At 40.8% G+C, this 25,535-nt stretch overlaps 1 protein-coding gene across 1 annotated transcript in view; it reads right to left on the bottom strand.

The window, feature by feature from the left end:
• The window catches only part of ROR1 (receptor tyrosine kinase like orphan receptor 1), a 171,558-nt gene that overhangs the window by 54,639 nt on the left and 91,384 nt on the right, over positions 1–25,535 (bottom strand). The window contains exon 2 of the mRNA XM_040611248.1: positions 1,452–1,523. Coding sequence (XP_040467182.1) covers positions 1,452–1,523 — 72 coding nt within the window. The remainder of the gene's footprint in view (positions 1–1,451; positions 1,524–25,535) is intronic.

Raw genomic sequence — 25,535 nt, 5'->3', positions numbered from 1 at the left:
AAAAAAAGAATATCTCTGACGATCATTTGCAACAAATACTTCCACCACTTCAACGAAGTGTGACCCTGTCTTCTCCTTTGATCACGGGGTGGGTTCCTGTAGGTTAGTAAAGGCTGCCTGCCAGTGATATCGTCAGAGGCCTGAATTAAGACTGATTGCCTCTCTGTCATTTTCTAACTTTTGAGTGTTTGGCTTTGTGGCCTTACTTGCTTTTTCTAGCCACTTATTTATTTCTTTCTTTTTGAAAAACCACAGAAAGCTGTCAAACAAGCAAAGAAACATGCAGGCATCCTGCTTGGGGGAACCACCACCCTCATGTGTCTACAGCTTCAGGATGTTCCCTGAGCACAGCGTGGACCTGCAGTCCTACCATGGGCACCTGGATGCATCACTGCAGTGAGACAAGACATCCATTCTATCAACACCTTCTTTCAGCAATATGCTGTGAATTGGGAATTCTCTGCTTAATGACTACATGCTTTTCTCCCTTTCCCACCAGCCAGCACAAGCCCTTTGACTTTTGTCTTCTCCAATGTGTCCTGCATCGCCAGAAAGTCCTGCTCCTTCCCTGGTGGGAAGGCAGATGTGGAAGAGTCAACCTTGTCTTAAAGTACTCAGAACCATATATTCTCTTCACACTTTAGCACCAAAAATACTTATGCATAAACAGAAAACATTATGAACACATGTTCATAAAAAAACATTAACAAAATACAGACAAAAACACTGAGAAAAAACATCTGTAGCAGAACTCCACTATGGGAAATTTCAGTCTAAATAGTTAATGGTAGGCAAAGTTATAAGTAAATGAAAAGAGTGGTCGACAAATTGCAGTTAGTGTAGCTAACAGCATCCTCCACTGCACATGTTATGTTAGAAGCATTTCAAAGACCCGATTAACTCAAGGAGCTGCAGGCCGCTGCCTTGCAAAAAGGGCTTGAGGAATCTAAGCAATTTGGTTTAAATAATTGGTGGTGCATAATTTACAAAATGAAGGGGAATGGTAAATACAACCCTTATTTTACAATAGATATTCTTTGGAAAGCTCCAAATCATACATAATTACCACCTGCAAATCTATCCTCCCCCCCTTAATTTAAAGCCTCAAAATTTCATAATAAAACACACTGAGGCAAACTGCCTGCCTGATGCTTGTTAACTTTGAGTACAAATCCTACCGTCCACCAGACAAAATGTCAAGCAGTTCACAAACCAACAGAACTCACATCTTGAAATATTTTTACCATGTGGAACATTTTACTGGTACAAGAATCAAACACAGCATTCTCCAGAAATCACAGAACGACACATAATTAACTGTCAAACGATCACAAGAGAAACGAGGTTTATCTTAAATGCCCCCTCACCGCTTTGCCTGCTGGTTTGGCCAAGTCAAGAATTGAGATTTTAAAGTCTGATTTCACATCTTTCTATTTTTTCTGTCCTCTTACCTTTATCTAATTCACTTGAGATGTTCCATGATGATGTAGGCATAAAATCAGCAACAACTGATGAATTTGCTCCTAGAAAGGAAAAATAGAAAAGAAAAGAAAAGGAAAAAAAAAAGATGCTGTTAATATATCAATTCTGTATAATCAGGAGAGTGAGAGACATTTATAAAGTCGCTGTCACAGTAATAAAATTACTTGAAGAACAGCAGCTATTAAAAGGCACTCGATGCTCTGTGTTGGCAGGCTCAGACATATGGGCAGCAGAACCAGCAAAGTGGAAAAAGGCACAGGGCCAGCGCTGGGGTTTGTTTTGCAATGCTGTCACTGTGAAGCCTTGCGTTAACTAAGCAACCCATCTTTGAGATGTATTTGGCCCACCTTAAAATCTCTCCACAAGTTTTATAGAGGTAGAATGACTCTGCAGTGTTACAGCTAAGAAAAACACAAACACTATGAGGTTGCTGACCATGTTATCTATTAACATTTACAAGCTATTTTAATCCTGCAGGCCCATGTGCACAAGAAGAGACATAGTTTATGCACTGAAGTTAATAGGGCTACTTGTATGAAAAATTGTCCTACGACTCATGTAAGCATGGGCCGGAAAGACTGATCTGAACATCAGTAGCATTTTCTCATTGCTATGACATTTCTTCCTTTTTCTTGAAAAAGTTGAATGGTGATTTTAGTTTTCACTTCTATTTTTACCTTTTTTTTTAAACACACAAACAGTAAATTGTATGGAAGATGGTGTTGGGGGAACGGCCAGAATACTTCCAGCTTCAGCTATAGGTCATGGTAAAACACCTCCCTGTATCTGAACATCGATGATTTCATCACACACCCACATGAGGACACCCATATGGTGTGTAACTGCTGCCATAGCGCTTGCCACATCCCACCAGGCTGTGGTGGCCAGGCACAGTGATGAGGTGTCTGCCGAGCTCCCCGAGGGTCTTCACAAAGCCATGTTCAGCAGCATAAACCCACCATCACATGGTGTGGGTGGAATTACTGTTCCCCTGGAACAGCTGACCCACATGCGCCTTGTGATGCTCTTCAGGCACCTGGAAAGCACTGCTGCTCTCCTAGTCAGCCCCCAGGGATACTACACATATATACGAACTTTAGTGAGTGACGGTGGGAAGAATGTGTGCGCACACATTACATGCATGGAAATGTAGCGCAGCTCCCAGTTCCCTGCATCTACCCAGCCCCAGGAAACCTGACCCTGAGGAGGAAGAGCGCGATGCTGGACAGGAGTGCTAGGGCACAGAATGTGGGAGGGGAGAGTGAATCTGAAATAAAACCAAGCAGTGCTTGATGTGTCAGCTCCTGACCTGAGTGGGATGCTCACTACATATTAACACCCTGTGGCCTGATTCTGCACCCTGGCTGGGCCCCCAGTGCTAGGTCATCTCACTTGGTCCCATAGAGTCCCAGTGAGGGCAGAGTCAGGACGCTGAGCGTCGGCTGGATCCCGGATGAGTCTGAAGTATACTGTTTTTATTGTGACACCATCCCTTTAACTTGTTCCCACACAGCTTTTAACTACAAAGCAGTTTCACTCATAAAACTGTGGCAGTGCAAGGATATGCAAAAATGTTCTGTGTTTATTTGACCGGTTGGCAACTATTCTATTTCTATTTCATTAAAAAATCACGAGAAAATTGTAAACACAAAGTCATACAAATGCATGAAGCAGTTCAGATACAGCCACTACGCTTTTTATAAATACCGCCTTTCTTAAAAGCCCACCTGGTAGCACTGCTTATTTAAGACTCTGTCAAGTATTTCCAATGTAAACACGGAATTTGAAGGCATTATAACTCACCTACAAACACGGTCCCCAGCCTGCACAGATGCACAGGGCAGAGACCCACTGACAGAGACAAATCCTGAGCCCATGTAAAATGGCAGCACTCTGATGTCAGCAGTTGACACCTGTTTACCCAAGCTGAGATTTTGGCCCACTGGGTCCATTAGGGATCACATGGATGAAAGACCTCCTCCTTTGTTTAAGGAAAAAAAACCTGATCCAGTGCTAATATCATCTTCATGCTGATCACGAGCATCCGGGCTAAAGGACACTGAGGTCAATGGATTTGCTCTGAGGCTAAAGCTGAGGTGACAAATAACCAGTGCGCCAAATGCTGTCCAGGACCTGGTTGGTGTTAAGCTGGTACTGGAGGTTGGGATGCCCAATCTCCTACGCCTCCCCTGCGTCCTTGCCTATCAATCCCTCCTACCCCAAAAACAGGGCAGCTCCTGTAGGCCCATGATAAAACCCTCTGAGACAGGGTTCTAAGGTGCCACTGCCTCTCATACCTCCTAGGTAGACCAAACAGGTTCATCTCTCATGTCCACAGGGCACAAACAATGGGTTATGTCATTCGCACTGCTCACTCATTCCAGTTTTGCACTCAACAATGTGTTTTCTGTACGCGATATTACTTTTGTTCACCTGGAAATATTCCAGCATTAAGAGCCCACAAATGAACCATATTCTGCAAACAGCTAACACACATTAAGCAAAATGAAAGAAAAAAGTACTAAAAATACTATGACCAAATACAATATTTTGCTATTGAAAACCCCAGAGTGCTCATATGAATGTTTCCTTAAACAGGCTTTGAAAACATGGCCGTGAATCTCACAGAGCAGACATCCATCATCTGATCTACAGAAGAAACCACATTAGAAGACCAAACTTTACTATTTGTGAGACAGTTATCCTGGTAACCGGCAATTTTCTGATATTCCTGAATTAAAGCTCAGATTTAAGAGCAAAGCATCACTGTGCCCTTAGTAAATATTTTATTTGACTGAAAGGACCATGCACAGCAGCTACACAGCATGGGAACATAACATCGAATTGGTTAATGCAGAATACAAAAGCATCCCAGAAAAGGCAGCCGCAAGACACGCATGAATTTAATTTCTAACTGTGATGACTTAGGATCGCTGTGCATGAAAATGAGAGCAGTGATACCTCTCCTTGGAAAAACTATGTTATAACCTGCAGGCCAAATACAAGGTGTGCTCTGTCAGAAGGTGAGCTTCCAGCCAGCCCATGGAGAGAGATGAGTCATGAATGGGAGAAGGATCAAAGACTCATCCCAGCAAACTTGTTCCTCCCCTGGAACCTCCTGCTCCTGCCTGACCCACCTCGCTCAGTAACTCTCAGCAACTCTGCCTCCAGGAGGAAAACAGGTTTAAAAAAACCAAACTGGGAATGAGTAGGACTTTTTTCCCTTCTGGGACCCACTATGTGCTAGTGGGTCAAAAGAGCTGGAGCACCAAGAAGGTCACCCCAAATGCAAGACACCTACAGCTATTCCACCCGTGACCTGAAGGAGACCAGAACAGGTTTGCCCATTTGCTGTCACCATTAAAAACAAGAGAGAAAAAAAAATAATCCTGCTTAATATTGCAACTGGATTTCAAATGAGGAGTTTAAAAATTAATCCTTAATTGTTAAAAATGCCCTCTTATGCCCTGCTTTAACTATTACAACAACAAGATTTGTTTTGGAAAAAAGTCAACCTGAGAAATGTGATCAACAGACAGAAACATTATCCTGTTAAGATTTTATATATAGATGAAACCGTTCTGAAGAATGACAAATCTTAGGCTTAATACTGGAAAGATAAGATTCTGTTCAAATCTCTATCACTATTAAGAAATGTTGGTCTTTAAGTCAATGAGAAATCAAACCAGTCAATTATAACCCCTGTGAAAAGCCAAGTAAAGTGTATTCAAATACACACCCCACAGAGAATTTGGCTAATATCTGATTTTACTACCATATAGCATAAATGTAGAGTGAATTTCACAGAAGTCAGTCCTTTTAAAGCCTTTGTGATTAAATAAACTTCAATAAGGTTTACAAAAATCTGCCTCTGAAGAAAAACTACAGAGCTAGCTCTTATCACAGGCATACACTACTGTCTCATTTTCTCACCAGAAGCAACCATTATTCAGTGCTCCAGTGTTCATCCTGTCATGGTTATAGACCCATCAAAAGGCTGGGGCAGCTTCATTCCCTGGCCACAGAACCAAAAAGGAGAAGATCTAGGCCCCATGCCCAGGCTAATTAATACCTCAGTGCGATGCATTTGTAACATGAAGTAAAGAGAATATAAGTCAAAACAGGAAGAAGGCAGATAACTAAGATGACATCAAACCCAGAATTGATGGAAGACTTTAACAAGGAATAAATCTGCTATACAGAAACAAAGCAGAGAGCAAAGTAAGTCTGAGGAAGTGGATATTCTGCTTGCAAGGCCCTACGAGGAATGCATGAGGTCTGTATGGCTGCTAAGCGTAGCAACATGCACTCCAGCAGAAGCATTGGCTGCAACAGGCTTTCTTCTCGGGTGCAGAGATGAAAATCCCAGGTCTTGCAGGAACACCTTTTTAAGGTAGAAGATATATCCAGTTAAAACACACAAACAAAAAATTCAAAGCATTATCCTAATGGGCATCCTCTGTCTTACTTCATATCACACCAGAGGGTCACTATATACCCTAATTATTTAATTATATGCATAATCGGGAGTAAATTTTTCTGATACATAGATGAATGTGACTTCCAATGTATGCAACTCAGATGTCACTGTACAATACCCAAAATAGCAAAAAGAGCAAGGAGGTATTCAGAGCAACAAAGGAGTTAGAAGTCTGAGTAGTAAGACAAACTATACAAAATGCATGTTTAAACTAAATTTAAAAAGAAGTTTTCCATTTGCAAACCTCTTTCTGAAGCTGCATAGAAAGTCTACCCCAAGTGAGATTTTTATCCTTTGAAGTAATTTGCCTAGGGAAGTGATAAAACTCCAGTTTCACAAGACGCCGAAAACAAGATTGGGCAAGACAGTACTACAGACACAAATGGGGAGCTATCCCATGCCATCAGGAGGGTCAAGAGAGGATAACTTGAACAGGAGATTTGGGCACAACTATATTGGCCAAATCACCGATAATCATTTCATAGCAGCAGATCTACTAGAAAAATCAACACCCCTTGAACAGGTGAATAAAAATCTTCAGAAAATGGAATCTTCAGCTATCCCAGTTGGACATAACATTGTGAAAACAGGAATCATAGATAAAGTTATACAGACTTAGAGCAAAACCTAATTATACTAAGTGCTCAGTATTTTTGGCTTTTCTGCACATTCCAGACCGACGCTTCATCTTTCTCTGTCTGGTTCCTACCTGACTGATCTCTTCCAGGATCTTCCCACAGATATGCCTCACGGCTGTTTTTCTTCTCAGTCATATCTCCCTCATCTTCCTTTTTTGCCTTTTGCGTTTTCTGTTTCACTGATCCTTTGTAAGTTCCCCACACATTTTCATCTGATCTCCCAAGATATTACATTTTGCAATCAGCCAGTTACCAGCCTATCCACAGCCCACCCTGGAGGTGCTGAAGGAAATCTAGACATACTTTCTGCAGGCTGTAATGCATATGACCTATTATTTACTAATTTTCTTGTCTGTTTAAAAGTTGGCACCATTCTTGAATTTCCATAATATATACCTCAAATTTTGCTTATATCTTTACTATGTGAAAGGATTCTATTTTCATGACATCAGTATCTCTGTGTGTCAGTAGACATGTCTACATTATACAATTCTTGTGTTTCAAAAGGAGGTAGGAATCATAAATACTTCAATCAGTTGAACAAGGCAAAACTGCATGAAGAAAGGAAATTGTTGAGTGCATTTGTGCTCTTCAAGTAAGGCAGGTGTCTCTCAAGAAGAAAATACTGCCTGTAATAGTATGCAATACCATAGGCCAGCAACAAATCTTCCATTGAGCCGTTATGCATATAGCAATTTCAGTGCACAATGACGTGTAAAAGATATCCTGTATATAGCTTACAGCAAGCAGCCTACATTAAAAATTTACTCCTGCAAAGAGACTCAGCCTTCCATGTTTAGGTGAAGCTGCTGGCCTTTGTATCATCATTTTGAATACTTTGAAAGAGAAGAGCCTACAAATAACAGACCTTAAGTAAAGATCTATCTGGTAAGCAACATGAAACGCTGCATGACAGCATTTCTCCTTCAAATGCTTAACATTAACTAGTTAGCTTTACTCCACCTGCTTCCTTTATGGCTGAAAAAGCAAAGGCAAAGTTTATTTTGCCAAAACCTTGCATAGGCAGATCCAAGAGATAGTTTACCAGCCAGTTCTTGCAGAGTTCACAACTGTTGTCATCGCTGTGTCAGAAAATGCACTTTCTGCTGGCAAAGGACCCGCTGGAGCTCTTCCGGCTGCTCCATGCAGACAAGGGCAGAGATGATACCATGCGATGCTACTAACTTTCAAATGATTATTTTTGTTCACACTGTTAGAATGTAAAAATCTCAAGCACATCTACCTGTTATTTTTCTGTACTATATCATCATTGATAATCTAGGGTAGGTTAATAATTGGCGTTACATAACAATTTTCAACACTAAGGAACAAATTAAACTAGGGATTTCAAATATACAATATATTCATTTTCAGCTTCAAAAGCGAGATGGGCAGCAGGATGATTTCATTTAGTGCAGGACTGGAAATTGTGAGGAACTTCATTTATACCACAGCTTATTCCATTTATCAGAGCACTTAATCACTGCTACTGGCACTTTAATCAGCATGTACGCAATGAATAAGCCTTCTGCCTGGGAGTCTTACTAAATGCCTCAAGCTCCTGAGGGCTAGAGATAAATTGAAGGATTAGCCCATTTATGATGCATCATCAGAAAGACTCTTGGTGCCCTATTTCTGATTACAGGGCAGGAAGCCAGGAGCGCTGCATGCACCTGATACCTCTGCCTTACCTCTTCTTGCAGATCTGCTCTCCTCAATAAGGATACACCAGGAAAGCTTTTGGCTTAAAGGTGGGCAGTCACCGGGGTTTCCCATACTTACAGGATACCAGCAGTACCCACCCCACTCCAAAACGCCTACTGGGGAGATTAAAGCTTATTCTCAAACACATCATTCTGAAGATTTTTTTCTGGAACATCATCAGAAAATTATGTGATTGCTACGTACTGAATATCTGCAGTAAAATACCTTAAATGTTTTGGCAGTAGTCTAATGACCTAAACAAGTCAGGGCTGACTGCAATATTTTTAGTAACTTGGTCTTTGGCTAAGGTCATATCAGTTAAAAATTGTTTTCTTCCATGGGATCAGAGCCATCTCTTGGAAGAAGAGGTTTTTAAGAGGCTTTTTTATATGCTAATACTTTAATCCTAAATTTCTAATTACTGAACTACAATTCCTTTTGATTGCAGCTATTAATTACAGATTATCATTAATGTTATATGGATTTAGAAGTCACTGTGGAATCTGGGTGCACTTTACATTGCTCTAAATTGGGTTGTTAACAGTTCCACTTAAGAAGAGCAAAACACTGCACCCTGGAGCAACCCACAGCTTTAATGACAGGGAATGAAGAAAAGAAATGGCCAGTTGGCTGAATGCCAGCATTTCATAGCTCACAGTCGAGTCTTTGTGCTTATGAACTGCAGAAATGTGGCTACAATGGCACTTCAATGCACGTCACCAGACGTGAACCTCAGGCACGTGAGCCTAGCGCAGAAAATGCTCCGTTTGGTGTTCTGGGGAACGGCACCGCTCAGGTGGACTGGACGTGATCCTACGCTGCAAAAACTCACGGGACCTCTACATTTTTCTAGGAAGAATTATTTGTATTCTGCTCAATCTGAAACACAAGGGATGTAGAAACAAGATATGGGAGGAACACATGGTTTTCTTGCCCATAAAGGCAGGTTTTATTGGACATGGGTATCAGAGAGTCTGGTTGTTGGGAATTCGCATAATAAATGCAAATTTTGCATCTCTTCAGCCTACCTGAAATAATACTGGATTTTTTTCCGTGCCCCGAGCTATTCTCTTCTGAGCACCTCAAATTGGCGGAAAGACAGAAGAGAAAGTGGAAGTGGGAACCACACAAAGGAAACTGGATGACTGCAACAGAAGAAAGCAAAAAACTAACAACGGCAGCAAGAAAGTACTGGGTGCCTAGTCTGGGGCAAGAGGATGTGACAAGAAACAGAGAATCACAAAAACCCGTCACAGTATCAGGAGGGTGGGGAGATGGAGAAAGATGTCCCGGGGCACTGTTAGGCGAAGACATTTCAATGTCAGTAATGGTATTAAAGGGTCCAGGGAGGAACGGAAGGAGGCAGTATTCTCTGTTAGGCACTTTCTGGGGACAACACTGTGGTAGCAACATCTGGGTTGTCTGAGATGGAGGTTTCCCTAACACCCCTGGAAAGGTCCCAAGTGTGAAGAGTGCCGAGATCCATCCAAGCAAAGAGAAGAGGCTCTCTTGCAAAGCCCAGATGTCCTTGTGACTCTGAGTGATCCACAGCCCACATCTACAATGGAAGCTTGCCTTCCTGAAGGCATCAATGCCATGCACAAGCATTTTTGGGGCCCTGCCCCTCTACTGACAGAACATCCACACAGGCTCCCCATTTATCTCACAAAACAGCAGACTGAGCAGCACCCACAAGTGCACAGCTAGGATAGAAGTGTTTGCAGACAAAGGACGAAGTGCCTGGACAGGGCTTTGCATTGCACCTGCTTGCTTGTCCCTGGCTTCCATCAGTGCCACTGCACTAAATCCACCCGCAAAAGCTTTAAAGAAGGCAAACCCAGCCAAGTACCGGGAGGGCAAACAAGAAATCATTTACATCCACCATAAATCGCAGCACACCGTAACTCCTTGCACCTCAGCACTTGAGAGCCAGGAATGATTGAAATGGATAAGGCTACTAGCAATCTACAATTAAACCCTTATAACTTGTGAAGAAAATCACAGTAGAAGTTTGCCATGTGCAAATTCATTATTATTTTTTGAGCTCGATAATTATTTTTGTTGCAGTGACGAAAAATGTACCCAAGTCAGCTCATGAATTAATGAACAGTCCTGAAACAATTACTTCTTAAATACACAGAAGTCTCCCTAGTGTAAACACACTCCATTTTATACCATATCCTCTTGGTACAAGGCATACATTGCAACATGACTTATTGGCTGCGTATGATGAAACAGCAAATGTTGCACATTTGACGGCTTCAACCTCATGCCTAGGATTTTACATGGGTTGATGTTGATTAATGTACAAACTGCCAAATTTATAAAGAGTCTGAAACACAAGGATACACTGTGAAACGTATGCTAATAGAGCACAATTTATATAAAAAGGGGGGAATGTAAATATTTAACTGATGCCAGAGCTAGATGCTTTGGCCAAGTCGGGACTGAGCTACATTGATTGTTCAAGAGGAACTTACACCCTGGTCTAAACCCACACAAGCCTGATCTCAGACAGGCTTAAAGCCTGCACATTTTAGAAGGCAGATTTAAAACTTAATTTCTTCTGCTAAAAGGCTGGGTTTTTACAATTTTCCTTGAAGTCAACCAGACGCCACTTGTGAGTAAGAGCTGATCAGTGTGCAAGTGGAGAACTGGGCTTAGCTCAGGTCTGAGCTGGGAGCACTGAGGGAAGCGCCAGGAGGCAGAATCCTGACCCAGATCCCTCTGTGCATGCAGGCACAGCATCCTCAAGAAGCCAAAACCAAACCAAGGCCCTCCAGCTAATTTGTATTTAGTAGCAACATCAAGAGAGGGCTAGGTCTCTTGGAGGTGAAGACTGAACTCCCTTTTCACGGCTCCAGGTTGGCTTTCAGACACAACAGTGACAGGACACAGGCATGTCTGTTCTTGTCCTACCCTTGTGGGACTCCAGATCAGGGCTGTCCGCATGCTAGCTAACAAAAGCAATTACATAGGCAATTAGCCCACACAAAAGGTTTATATCAATGCTCCAGAAGTTTAATTTGAATCCCTTCATTGCTGGAATGAGCGTATATACTGATTCAGCCACGATTACAACTTATTTACTGTAGGAAAGTTTCCTGAATTCAGGATCTCCTGATTCAGATACTCTCTAACATTAAGAAAAATTAAATTCAAACTTACCAATAGGACCAAATTTATTTTCATTGCTATGTTTTGGGGGATCTTCAAATTGTTCCACCTGTGGCTTAAGCATGCTCTTGTACTATATTCCCCATCATTTCAATAGATATAGAATTATGCAAAATTCTAGGGGCTACTGAAACTCATGGGCATGCAGACCTCAGCACTGCATGCCTCATGCTGGCAGCTTAATAACGAACACCAAATCCAAAGGCTTGATGAAGTCAATCTCCTGAATCCTTAAATTATGCAGCAATCCTTGTGCACTTTCCCAAGCAGAGTCAGGACTAAAGAAACGGTTGGTGCAAAAGAGCCACTTCTAAACAACACAACTAACACTTAGCAAGCCTTCGTCTTAATTGCACCCAGAAGTACAAATGTCTGTAGTCTTCATGACCCCGTAAGGGCTTTGCCACAAAAAACCCACAGTCTCTAAAAGTTAATAGCCTGTACAATAGGAAATCAACAGGAGCAGGGCAAAGTTGGCTTGTTCAGTCTTAACTGCTTTTGCAGCCACTGAAGCCTCGTGGAAGGATAAACCACTGATGATTTTTTTATTAGCTCAACAAACAAGAAGCTAGGCATTTGATGTAATGCTACTGCAGATCTACAGAGATTATGTTTCAAAGTCATGGCAACTGCCATACTTTAAGAAACTAGTTAGCTTGGAAACGGATATAGATTTTCCCTGAAAGGCAAGGCAATCCAAATAAACACGCTGAGCACAGTACATCCAGATGAAGCTCCAGCAGACCAACTGCTTGCCTAGTAGCTGCAAACCACACAGCTGCGCAAAGGTTTTTCATTGCTGTTCCTAATTTCTTGTTCTACAGGCCAAAGGACTGCAGTAATATCAAGCTCAGCAGGTGATAAGAGCAAGTGTCTGCCAAAGTAAGCCCGAGTGCACAGATTCTGCTGAGTTCAAACGAGCACATACTTATTACAGGGCTAAATTTGACTAGTGGGTTCATTAGCATTAGTCAGCTCTGATAGCATCCAGACACGCTTGAAATATATTCCACAGACTATCTACAAGTAAAGGAAAACACAGTTTCTCCCTGATAGCTTGGAAGCAAACATGACACTGGCAAACCGAAACGGTAGAATGTCCTGTTAGCCTTCTCATTAGTTTTGTACCTAGTATTTACAGACTGCTCCTCCAATATTTCTCCACTCATCTGTCATTAGTTCTCAAACTACTCCTTGTGGTCAAGCCAAATTTTTCTGCAGTTTAATTTTTCAAGTCTCCTAAAGTTCATTCTCAGGTCCCTTCCACACTATGCCAGGAGCTACACCCTCACTTTTATCCCACTTCTCAGCTCTGACCATCTTGTACAGGACCCCATGTTAGCAAAACAAAGCAAAGTCTTGATGCTACCAAAGGGGCTTCTGAATGAATGATGGCAGGAGACTATGGACAACTGCAATTTTAGCCTCTTGAGCAGTGACTGCAGTTTCAGGAGTGTTCCTGCCTGAGAGATATGGAAGACTGGTTGCACAAAGTCTAAACAGTCCATCAGTGATATGAGAAATATGTTGGAAATACTTATTTTTTTTATTCTGGCAGATTACCTTATCGTTTTCATGATTCTGCTCAAATAATATCACAATCTATCACCTGTTTAGTTTAAATTAAGACGCTGAAGTAATCAAACTCCTTACCCTGTGGCTGTACAAGACTAAAAACTTTCCACTATTTAATACGCAGATGCTTGAGGAATATTTGAACCTAATCCAGAGTTTATTGAGATACCTGGAAAACCCAGCATCAATTAATGATTTTGGATGCTGTTTCAGGTTTGTGCATGCCTGCAATCCTCCTGAAACACAGCACTGCCAAGTTGTGTATTTTCTTACTCAAATTCCCAAATTAATGGACTTTGACAGTGGGTTTGTGTGCTGCCATTAGTCACGCTGTTTACATAAAGCCAGGGACAGCAGATTATAGCATTACAATAATCTTTTAAAAATGTAGCTATTAAAGACTCAGAAGGGGTTTACCAGAAGTAAGAGAAGATATATTCTTGTGGGTTACCTGATTTGATAAAGACATCACATTTTGTGATCTCAGTCCAGCTCCCGGCAGCCAAATACCCCTGTCACAGAAGACACAACTAACAGATGCAGCAACCTTCCTGGCAAGTCCAAGAGCTGAAGGACTGAATTTCCCTCTCCCAGTGAGTGATCTCTCAGAGCCAGTAGTCCTCTGGGATATTAACTCCTCAGCCCGGATCGACTGTGAACTTCAGGTTAGTCCTAAACTTGCAAATGGAGCAAATCTCACTATTCTCACAGGAAACCAAATTGAAAATGTTCTCAATTTATGACAAAGGAAAGATAAAAATTACCTGCAATAGGAGGTATAGTCACAAAAAGATGTGAATAGACCATAAATGGATTCAACAGAGGTATATCCTAGGTAAAGTGATGAAATTGCTTCTGCTGCATTGAGGGCCACTGAGATGGTACCAAGCAGCATCATCTCTCTCAGTGCAAACTTAGACAAACCATAAATATCAATCATGCAGAAGTGTCTTTTTTCACCACATTTCTCAGCAAATCATGTCTTGTTTGAAATGTCTGGGCTTGGTATGCCGAAGGCGGGAATTCTCAGAAGATGTGGTTCTCTCCAAACCACAGAGCAAATCATGCCCTGTGATTTTGGTTTCCTTGCATTACTGACTTAAAGCTCTGAAACCATTTAATACATATACATACGTATATGCACAGACACACAAGCATGCACACACAACTAAGCAGATAGGGATTTTGGATTCAGATACAAAATCCGACACACGCAGTGTCACATCACAGATAGCACATCCCAAACATCTCACTTGTGATGAATTTCACAGGAGAAAGCACAGCACAATGTTCATTAAGAAGCAGTTGTTGTGGTGACTGACAAAATTTTGTTCTGCCTTGGGCTTTCCATTTTAACAAACTGACCCACTCGCTGGTGTACCAGGCAGTGGCACACACAGCTCTAGACACTGGCTTTAAACGAAGCTGGGGGAAGGTGTGCATCCAAATGCCTTGGACACTATCTGGGGTGAGGTATTAACTCAACTGCATTCTCTGACACCAGGAATCCAGGAGCTACAGCAGAAGCAGACATGGAAAGCTAATGCAACGTGAACCCTCGGGGGTAAATACCCACTCAAGGCATTCCCTGGGGAACAAAGTGCTTATGAAGTCCTGCTAGACAATGAGGAACACTGAAGTCCTATTATGTGACTCATGCAGACAAACACTATGGCCATTTTCACAATTTTTGGAAAAATTCACATTTTCACAAAAGCTTTGTTTAACAAAGCTTTGTTGTTGCTCCTTCAAGCTAAAATTGGTTGAAAACAAGGAGTTACTGGACCAAACTTTATCCACTTCTACCTCAGCCCTTCAATGACAGTGTTAGCCTGGAGTTTTAGTAACCTGCACCGTAGTATCCAAAGCAATTAATACAATTGTTATTTCCACTGCTGAGCAGAACCTCTGTTACGCTCCTTCCAGGGTGGAATTAATTATTAAACACACTTGTGCATTTGTGTGCAGCTTTATACTAATGCAAAACTGAAGCACAAGGATAGAAATGAGGACTAATTTGCCTTGGAGCAGGGTATGTGAATTCAAGAGAATAATCTAGAAATAAGTTACATTAGATGACAGAGCTCCTCTCTGTGCAAGCCTGATCAAGAGCAAGGACAAGCAAAACTAGTCTTCTGTGACACCTAGACATTACACTTCCCAGCTTTGCCTTGCAAGAAAGTAACCAAACTTCTCTTAACATTTTGCTGCATTTAAACATGTAACAAACTTACTTAACAGATGGAATCAGAGACCGGCCTAACACCCTTATATCCTGCACACTTTATATCAGCCCAAAGATACACTCTTCTCAGGCATGAGAGGAGATGGGGGTGGCGTAGGGCATGAGGCACCTGTAAATTTTCCAGTCTTCCAGCTGACTTTTGCAAGCGGTCTCCCTTTCTATCTAGAAATCTTTAAGCGCAGCAGGGGAAAAGAAAAGCTGTACAATCATCACATTTACACACTGTGCAGCACATAACGTGGCACCTTAAAGAGACTGTCAGTTTATCAGAACCAACAAACTGATTTATTTTGCTGGCAAACCTCCAGACATTAGCACAGCTGACCTTCCGGGGTCAGGGACACCCCACACCTTGCCACTCTGCATGTATTGCCATAAGCTCTTCCATCGGAGGCTCCTGTCCATATCCATACGTTGCTACCCAATTCTGGGAGGGTTCCCACTGTGGTCGATTGAGTTCTGAGTAACAAGGATAAATAAAGGACTGCCCAAAGCTTTCAGGATTTGGTTTACTTAGTGCCATAATACTTGACATTGTGCCAGGCAAGGAGAACGTGAGCTCTGATCCAAGTGGATAAACACTGCACTGCAGACACAGGAGTCTTGGAGATCTCAGCATGTATTTAGGTAAAGCAGTGCAGGTGGGTTTATTTTTTAAATAAATAAATACAAAAATACTTCATAATACCTGGAAGTCAGCAGAGAACAGTACGGTGGAATTAGCTTCTCCCATACCGGGTTGAGAAGAAAGTCCCAGTGGTACCAGGTGTCACCGATGATGGGAAAGAGCCAGGCTAGACAAAGGTCACCAAGCAGGAGGTTCCCCTACGCTGAGCACTTAAAACGCAGAGCAAAACCAACGTGCAGTATGAGAAGAGAGATTTTTTCAATGTATGCAAAGGAGCATGTTTGATTTGAGTAGGAACTTCTCCTTAACAATTAATTCTTAAAAGCCAATTAATACCTGTAAGCCCCCCACACCTACTGCAGCCCCATTGAGAGGACTCTCTAGCGATCTGGGATCAAACACTGAAATTGCAGAACATGCTGAAATTTTTAACTGTTACAATTATCACCTGACGATGCTGTCACCTTTATTCTATGAAGTAACAGTCAAAAAGATAAAACTCTAGGGAAACCAGCATGGTTTTTCAAGAGGCACTTGGTCCCACTTGCGCTCCAATTGAAGTCAACAGTAAAGCTGTTACTGAATTAGGAAATCCTGAGCACTTTTGAAAGCTGTACAAGTGGATGAAAAGTGCCTTACAAAGCTATTAGCTCACAACTGCTCTACAAGTTACAAGCAATGAAAATAAAGAAAGTAAAGTAAAAGCAAAGAAAGGGGTAGAAATGTTTGAAAGCCCTTCTAAACCATCACACACTGACTGCCTGCAGTCCCTTTCATCTGCACACGATCTACTGAAGGCCACTTCATCATGGTCTAGGTTTTAATTAAATTTAATGTTTATTTACACATGCTCAGTATATTGTAGTTCAGGAGAGTAGGAGCAGGAGACTGCTCTGCAGCCACCAGAATCACCTTACTGAAGTTTATGGAACCTAAATAGCTGGCACTTTCACAGACTGCAGACATAAAATAAGGCCAGAACTGATGGAACTGGAAGAGTTATCTGGTCTTGTGACGAGGGCTCATGGCCCCTTGAATTAGACTGTTGGTTTAGAGTTATGCACATGAAAAATCTCCTGGGCTCAACGGGGTTAGCACATGAACATGGCATTCTCTGGCTCATAAGCTCTGACAACTTACATTTCATGCAGAACCACATTACTAGAAATCAGGAGTCGACACTGGTCCAGGGCACTCCCACGATGGCAAGCACAAGCCAGCATGGCCAAACTCACCCCGCAGGGCTGCATGAAATCCAATGCCACAGTGCCGTGTTTGCCAATGGCACCTTGATAAACTGCAGGATCCTACAGATTATGCGCTGTTACAAGCAACTCAGACATGCTGAACATTTTACCTAACTCAAATACTGAGAAGAATTACATAACTCAAGAGATTTGCTTTGGCACAGGGTGAGGACACTGTGGCACCGTTTGTGTGTACTCAGCAATTTTAGAATCCAAGGATTTCTCCGCATTGCATGCTTGGAGATCTAATAAGAGCACTCTGCACAGTTTCTGGCTGGTTAGAAAGCAGACAAATGAGAAAAATGAAGACTTTTGTTTTTACTAGGCTGTCAGTTAACATTTAGCAGTATGGCTCAAGTTCCCCTTTAAAGGGTGCTGTGCTCCATCCTGGTTATTATGTGAAAAATGACACAAGGTGCTGTTATTTAAGCAGTAAGTCAACCCCTAATGACCTTTTATACACAAACATTTGTATTCTTCAAAAGGTGAACATGGAAGGACAGGAATGAAGGAAATCTCCCTTCAGACAACTAAACTAGACTTCCAGCAGCTAGTGTATACACAGCACTATTAGAGCTCCACACTACTTGATTAGCAGCCCAGAAACATTTATCCACTTAAAGATTCTGCTTTCATTACTTCAGTTTTAGGGAACTGTGATTCAAAGCGCTGTTCTTCGCAAACACTGATGGCTAAGACTAGCTTTAAGGCATACAGTGGTTGGACCATAAGGATATCCATAGTTACACCCAGCTAACCGAGGCACAAAGTTTGATCCAAAAGGGAGTGGAAACAGTGCTTTACTTCACTGCTGAATGACTCCTTCCACTCAGCTGACAGGAGAAATAGATGGCATTACTGCAGAAAGAGAAATGAAAATATGGCATTCTTTGCTGTTCAGAAAAGAGAAAAGAAGGATGGATTTAAGTAAGTGATTTCAAACGCAGAGAGATTCTGTTCAACAGCAATTATGAAGACTATTTTCTCATCCTCATCTTCACCCTAAAATAATAAGGTCCTTAAGTAAAACCAGACACAGGACCGAGGGTTTTATAGTCTTCTCTCCATGTACTACTGGAGCAGAGGCAGCTGGTGGGACAGAGAGGGAAGATCTGTAATGAAGCACGCATTAAGTTGTATGGTACAGTTAGTGCAAAACCCTGCGCATAGGCACTTTTTTTGTTGAAAAAGGTCAGGGATAAAAAAAAGAGAAAGCTAATTCTTGAAAAGTAATCTTCTAAATAAACAGAGCAGCCTATGAAGACAGAATCAGCACACTGGAGGGAACCAGCAGAGACAGCTTGAGAATGATCCTTTCTTTTAACAGTGTATGACCCCTGCACCTTGATTCTCACTCTACTAATCATTAACTCTCTTTGACAGAGTCATAAAAACCGCAAATACCACCAGACATAAAAGATTAAATAAAAATGGTACCTAGGAGAAAATGGAGAGGAGACCCACAACAAAATGGTAGTTTCATCAAGAGTATCTGCCCAGCTCCATTTGGTTATAGTCAGCTTGGAAGCAACACTCTTCAGGAGCTGTGAACCTGGTTTCCACATGTGCATGATTAGTTCTTACACAAAGAAAACTTTACATCTGTGGACACCACATTTAGATTAACAAGTCAAAAAGACATCTTGATACAAAACATTCAAATGAAATGTATGAAGGCAGTTTACAGGCACAAGTGGAAAAATGAAGAGACACAAAACGTTAGCCCCACTTGCAAACTCGACTATCATTTCATATATGATCAGTTCATGTAAAAATAGCTCAGGTACTTGTATGCAAAGCAGGACTATACCTACATCCCAAAACACGCTCCTGAAGGACTGATACAGAAGCTGCAGTTGCAGAAAAATATGTTAAAATAGCCTTCCATAGTCCCACAGTACTTTGACAATCTAATTGTACAGTTACTAACCCAAGCTATTAGGAATATGTATTTTAAACCCTGGGTAAGACAGCTAGCATTTCTGTCTTGCTTACCTATTGCATATTTATATACATTCAGAAACCCACTGAGTGATACAAAGGATAAGCATAAGTCATAAATAGGAAAAAAAAAAAAACAACCAGTAAAAACAAGTCCAAAAGGCTGAGTGATAACTACAAATATAAACAACAAAGATTTAGTCGAAGAGGAGAAGGAAAGGAAAAAAAATCTGCAACCCAGATCACACATCTTTTGTGCCAACTGCCTGATATTTAAATTTAATCAGCAATGACTGCTGAAAGCCCTGAGTAGTCCAAGTACCAAGTCCGCCATACAGATATCTGGCACCCTTATTTCACAGCAAAGATGATTTATAACTTTGCTTTGTAATAGTGCACCCTTGGAGCACTGGGTATTATGAAACCCTTCATAATGAGCTTATTTTGGGGTGAAATTCTCGTAATGCTAGTTGGCAAAAGTTTAAACTGAAAATCTTTAAAGGTATTCAACTTTTAAAAGATTTACTATGAACATAATAGCAAATATGGTTGGTATCAGGAGCCAAAGACATTTTTTTCAGCCTAGAAAGCATAAGTCATCTGTTGTTTCTTACATCTGGAACAGTAGTAATCTATTCCTTAAGCCTGAGCAATCAAATTACTCTAATTTTCTGTTGTCTTGGCTTGAATAAATATTTTCAAGACAAGTTATGTTAAAAATATGCACACACTGCCTGTACAGTTAAATGTGCTTAACATCTGTGCTGCAGTTTAGTGTGGCAAGCTGGAAAGGTACCTCAATGGAAAGGTACTTTGAAAAAAAAAATCACTCAGTTTCCATTTGAATTAATAAACTACTAAAGAATAACTATTGCAAAATAGTTTTAAAAAAGGAGGGGGTAATTTAAATTAAAAATAGAGAAATTGGGGGAAATTAGGAAAAAAATTAGAAAGAATAGAAGGAAGGCTGAAGTTCCTGTGGCAGCTTGCACCGGAGCAAATCTCAAAGGGATGGCAGGCTGCAAGAACACAACCTGCTGTTATTTCATGGGATTCAGAGCTGCCCTGCCCAGGCTGAGTGGACAACTTGGGGGGAAGGAAGTGAGAAAAATATTAGTCTTTCTGCCTCTCAAATCACCTCACAGCTCTTGCAAGTCTCACCATGGGAGGAAGTGATTTGGATTGCAGTTATTCACTAGTTTGTTACAAAAAGGGAAGAATGGACTCTCTCATTTCACTACCAAGTATTGAAAACTTCTGAAACGTCGAGTGAAAAAAAAAAGGGACAATTGTAAGTATTTCTGGCAAAAAGTACCAGGGAAACATTCCCACTTAGACATGTAGATTCATTAAACAATAGGTGACGAAGGGAAAGCACAGTGTGTATTTTTGAACAACCTACATGAACAAAATCAAATGCATTCTGCAAGACTTCTGTCTGAGGAACAAGCCTGTGTAGCTACAAGCACAGTGGATGCAGGTAAAACTGTGTAAAATTTTGGATCTAAGTCCCATGTGCTTCTTTTTTTTGTCATTTTTTCCCTATGTATCAGTGACAGGCTGACAAGCATTTCTTAAACTTTAACAGTACTTCTAGTTTTAAACAGGTCATCTAAATGAAAAGTTATTTTTCCTTTACAAGGCACCACTTCTATTCCAGCCCAACATAAGGAAGAAAATTAAGGCACTTAACTCCTTTTCACTAAAGCAGTTTTTCCTTTCCCTTGCCTTTGTCCCCCCAAGTACTGCAATATTAGGGCATGAAGAGTAGATCTGGTATGTCTTTTTCAAAAAATTGTCCTTTGTAATTCTTTGTTTTAAAAAATAAACACTTGGCATCGTTTTCCCTTAACAGGCAATGTTTGGTGTAGTGGGAAGCTCTGGGCGCATAAATGAAGATGTGTACGTCTGTAGACATTTATTCCAGCTGTTTGGTTAAAAAAAAAAAAAAAAAAAAAGTTGTTCTTCCTTCCCCCTAAAATCTCCAAACTGATTTTAAATTACAACATTTTGAAAGCTAATGCCCTCTTCTGCTCTTTTGTGTCAGAAGTTTGCACTTCTATTAGAATGTCAAGCACCTTCCTACAAACACAAACAGCGGTTTTGCTTTCAGGGAAAACTGCCTTCTGTACAAGCACAACATTTAAGCAAAATACCAGGAAACCCAGAATAACACTGCAGCAGTGATATTTCTCATTCATCTATTTGCTCCTGCACAGATGCTGGCTCTCAGTGCCTCAAAGCCCAGCAGAGCCCGGCCGCTCTGCAGCAGGGTAGAGGGAGGGGAAGGGATGTGGAAACCCAAGAGCTGCATGGCTTTCTATCTCCTTTGAAGAGAGATTATGTCTGTTGAGATAGAGTGTAATTGATGTTGAAAATGCATGCGTACTAATAAATTAATATCACAGCAAACTTGAATTACAGGATTTATGGGAATGCAATATAGCCCGTTCGGTAAACAGATCTGAAGTACAGGCGATTTGGGAGGATAAGAAATACAGAAGCTTGGTTTGCTTCCAACTGAGGAGATTAATGTCAATATTTAAGAAAGTACCAATTCACTTGCATAGGAAAGGGGGAGGGGAAAGATCAGCCATCTGAAACAAAATATTGGATTGCCTCAGTGCTAAAGGATTATCCAAATATAGTAAAATTTCACCCCGCTGCTCTTTATGTGTTTGAGTCCATCAGATAGCATGTAACTGCCCTTCCAGCACCACTCTTTGGGAAAAGCGTGTGAGATTGGGAGTGCTGGAGAAGCTGGTTCTTATTTTTTGCACAAAGGACAATCCTGCATCAAAGCTGCTCAGCTCCGCAGCAGTGTCCCCACTCCCGCACGCCCGTAGTTCATAATTCATCTCGACGGCTGTGAGGCTGGGTTTGATAACCATTTAAAATGCTTCATGCCACAGGGAAATGTCATTCCTCCGATAATGTCATTTGGAGTAAGTTCTTCTAGAGGTGTGAGGTTTTTTGCAGAAAAATAGCAGCCCTAGCCTAATCTTATGTATTCCCTGAAACATAGAGAAAGAAGGCCTTCCACTGTGAAGGTGAGAAGATATCTCCTTTCCCTCCTCCAGCAGAAAGACACCCACCATAAAGAACTGCCCAGGGCCCTTTAACAGTCTGCAAAGTCCCTTATTATGTTCTCTCCCCCCAAAAGCAGACTCTGGGCCATTCAGATCAATATAATAAATTTTACTATGGAAGGAGCAACTCTGAACAGTTTAAATGTGTCCATCCTTGTAATTCCTTAGAAATACTCAGAAAGGTCAAAGGTTGAAAGCCAGTTCTTTGAAAAAGAGCCCCATATTGTTGAACTTTTAAAGGAATCTTAACAGGCATGTTAATTACTCTGAGTCGCGCATGACACAACGCGCCAACAAAAAAAACTCAAATCCATTTTTGCTGAAGCACGTGAGTAACTTTAATAAGGCTTAAGTATGTGCCTAAATACTCTACTGTAAGAGGGGCTCATGGTCCATACCATAAAGGGACTAGAATCAGAAAACCAGTCCAAAACACCAAGGATACCTACCAGGTGATCCTGAGTCCCTGGGCTCTAAAAGAAGAGTTGTTGTGAATTATTGTCCATCTGTACCTGTTTTATGAACATCTCTCAGTATATTTGTTATGAAAATGTACCACGTTAATTGAAAATGTTAATATACAGTCCTTTTCCCTATGTCACAAAAATACATACTCATCCATCAGAGTAACTGTTGGTGAGAAGAGGCAAAATTCTGCATCAGCCTTTGCAAACGCATGGTAATCTGACCCCACCAAGTGATTACTTACGAAGGATGGCAAGATATGATTTATTTTTGAGTATCATTAAACTCTAATATACTGCAATAGTGCACAAATATTTTCTGGTTTTATCTCCACACTAAATTTTTATTAAGCCCAATTGTGAATGCCTAAGCATTGTTTCTGAGTATGCAATGTGTAACTGTTTGCAGTGACACAAATGGTTAATGCATTTCTTCCAAGCTTTTTCGTATTTATAAATTTGGGTTATTTCTAGGCTTTTGTTATGTAAAAAAAAAAAAAAAAAAAAAAAAGTATTATAGAAGAACTTAAGACAGTTTGTCCAAGAAAATCCGATTTAAATTCCTTTTCCATTAACAATGTAAATACACTGACCACTTTTTCCTTTTTGGACAAAGAAACCATTTATATCTAAGGAAGGTTTTCACAATGTAACTAATATACCACCACCTTGAAAAGGCTCAACGTTTCCTCAAGGTGTATCAGTAAAAGCAGACAAAACATCCCTTAGTTATTTTTCCAGAAGATGGATGGAAATTTGCATTGCAGTAAATCCCACATGCAGTACAGTCATGCTTATCCTCCTTTTCAAGTGAAGCCAACACGGAAACTTGGAAGACCTTTTGCCAGATAGTCCTTGCCATCTGCTTCCCTCTTCTAGCTTTGAACATGGGGATTATCAGAATGTGTCCAGTGAATTAATGAAATGGTGGCACAAGCAGAAACAGTGTCTTCAGTTGAAAAATAACTTGCAAAAACTAAAGGGAAACAGACATATAAGATGAAATGGGCTATTACAGACTATTTCACAGGGAAAGCCTCAGCATGTGCCGTACTTGACTCAACACTGGGAATCAGACTGCCCACTTGATTTCAGATCACTTTGTAAATGCTGCTGGTGGGACGATGGTTCCCTGTGAATGTGGAAAACTGGGATTTCCTCCTAGGTGCCACAGCAGTAGTCCCATCCAGGAGCACAGAGCAAGGCAGCACAGATGCAGAAACCTTTTTTTGACTAGAAAGAAGCCGGGAGAAGGTTGATGCTGGGCCTCTTACAATACTGCTTTGGCTCATCCTTGGTAGGTGGAAGTTGCCCACCTCTGGGACACCGCATATCACTTGTTATGGATGCTGGGTCTGTATCCATGTGGACAAAAGAAATATTTAGATTCCGGCTTCCATGAGCTGATGATCACACAGGATTATAACAAAATTTGTCAAGCATTAATACCTCTTTGCTTTGGCCTCACTTCCCAACCGCCCCCAGCTCCTCCACATTATCACCACCCAGCAAATTCTCCACAGGTCCTCTGCGATACCTACTCCCCTTTGGATATCATCCCACAGCACTCCCTCTCCCTCCCTTCAGGCTTCTGACACTTACACTCCCAGCCCGAAGTGGGTGTTTATCACTATTTCTTACAAGATCTCATATATCCTAAAGCTTTAATTCTCAGACACAAAGCAGCAAGTAAAAGACATTTTTACAGGTTTTCTCTAAGTAGATTTCTAAAGAACTTCCCTGTCTATACCAAGGAAGTGACTTGGCTGAACAGTAAATACCACTACATATACCACAAATTAAATGGTACCTGAAGAGGAGAGATGCACCGATTACATATCTCCATTTATTTCACTATTCCTGCCATTTTCTGTTACTTCTCCCTTTCATATCACTTCATCATGATGTTCAAATTCACAGGCTCATCAATTTTTTATGTTTCCATCAGTTACATTTCTGCTATCCCAGCAAACAGTCAGTGAAGTATTTTGAATTGCACCTCTTTCAAATTTATAATTAGAAATATTTTAATTGCTCTCTCTCATAGAAAGATAAGTTATCTTTCTTAAAAATAAACAAATCCAAATGGAAAAAATTAATTCATAATTAAATCATTCTCTCCAGAAAACCTACAAGCAAGACTGATGATTCACAGAAGAGATAAGAGGATTAGAAATATAATTTTAAAATTGTCTTAAGGGTGAAAATTTACACCCACATCAGTTAAATGATACCCATATCAGTTACAGAGAATGAGCTTAGCTCAGTCCCAATTAAAAAAAATATCAGCAAACTAAAACTTAAAAATAAAATGAATAGGCAGTATCTTTCAAATCTGTAGTATGTTCCAAAGTGCAGAAGGGCTTAAGAAGGGAGAAATATTTTTTAAAATTTGGAAGGTTTTAAAGTGTAGTTTAAATATTGTACAAATAATTTCAGGTAGAATTTTTCAAAGCTTTCCACACTTTGGTTATATTAAAACAGTGTATTAAAATAAAATATTCCAGGGTGAAAAGATAAAGGCAATCTGAAACACCTATGAATTAAAGGAACATGGGGTATAAGAAGGAATCTGCCTGACAGCCACCCACAAACCGGGGATGCGTGAGTCAGTTTTAATAAAGAGCTGATTTTGGCTGTCATCAAAAACTTGAAACACACTCAAGCCATACCCAGCATGGAAGAAATGTGGTTAAGTGCTTTTTCTCTCCCGTATCTATCACCACAACTTGATTTCAGGCACTAATCTTTGGGATGGAAACTCAAATCTCAGAAAATTTCAAAGGTGCCTGTTCTCATGGTATTCCAGCCTTGCTGGAAACAGGAACTGTCCTGCAGACGAAAGAGAGCCTAATCCTGAAAGAT

Source organism: Falco naumanni, chromosome 11 (genome assembly GCF_017639655.2).
Source record: "Falco naumanni isolate bFalNau1 chromosome 11, bFalNau1.pat, whole genome shotgun sequence".
In the NCBI taxonomy this organism is placed as follows: domain Eukaryota; kingdom Metazoa; phylum Chordata; class Aves; order Falconiformes; family Falconidae; genus Falco; species Falco naumanni.
This window is presented reverse-complemented; position numbering and strand designations above follow the sequence as displayed.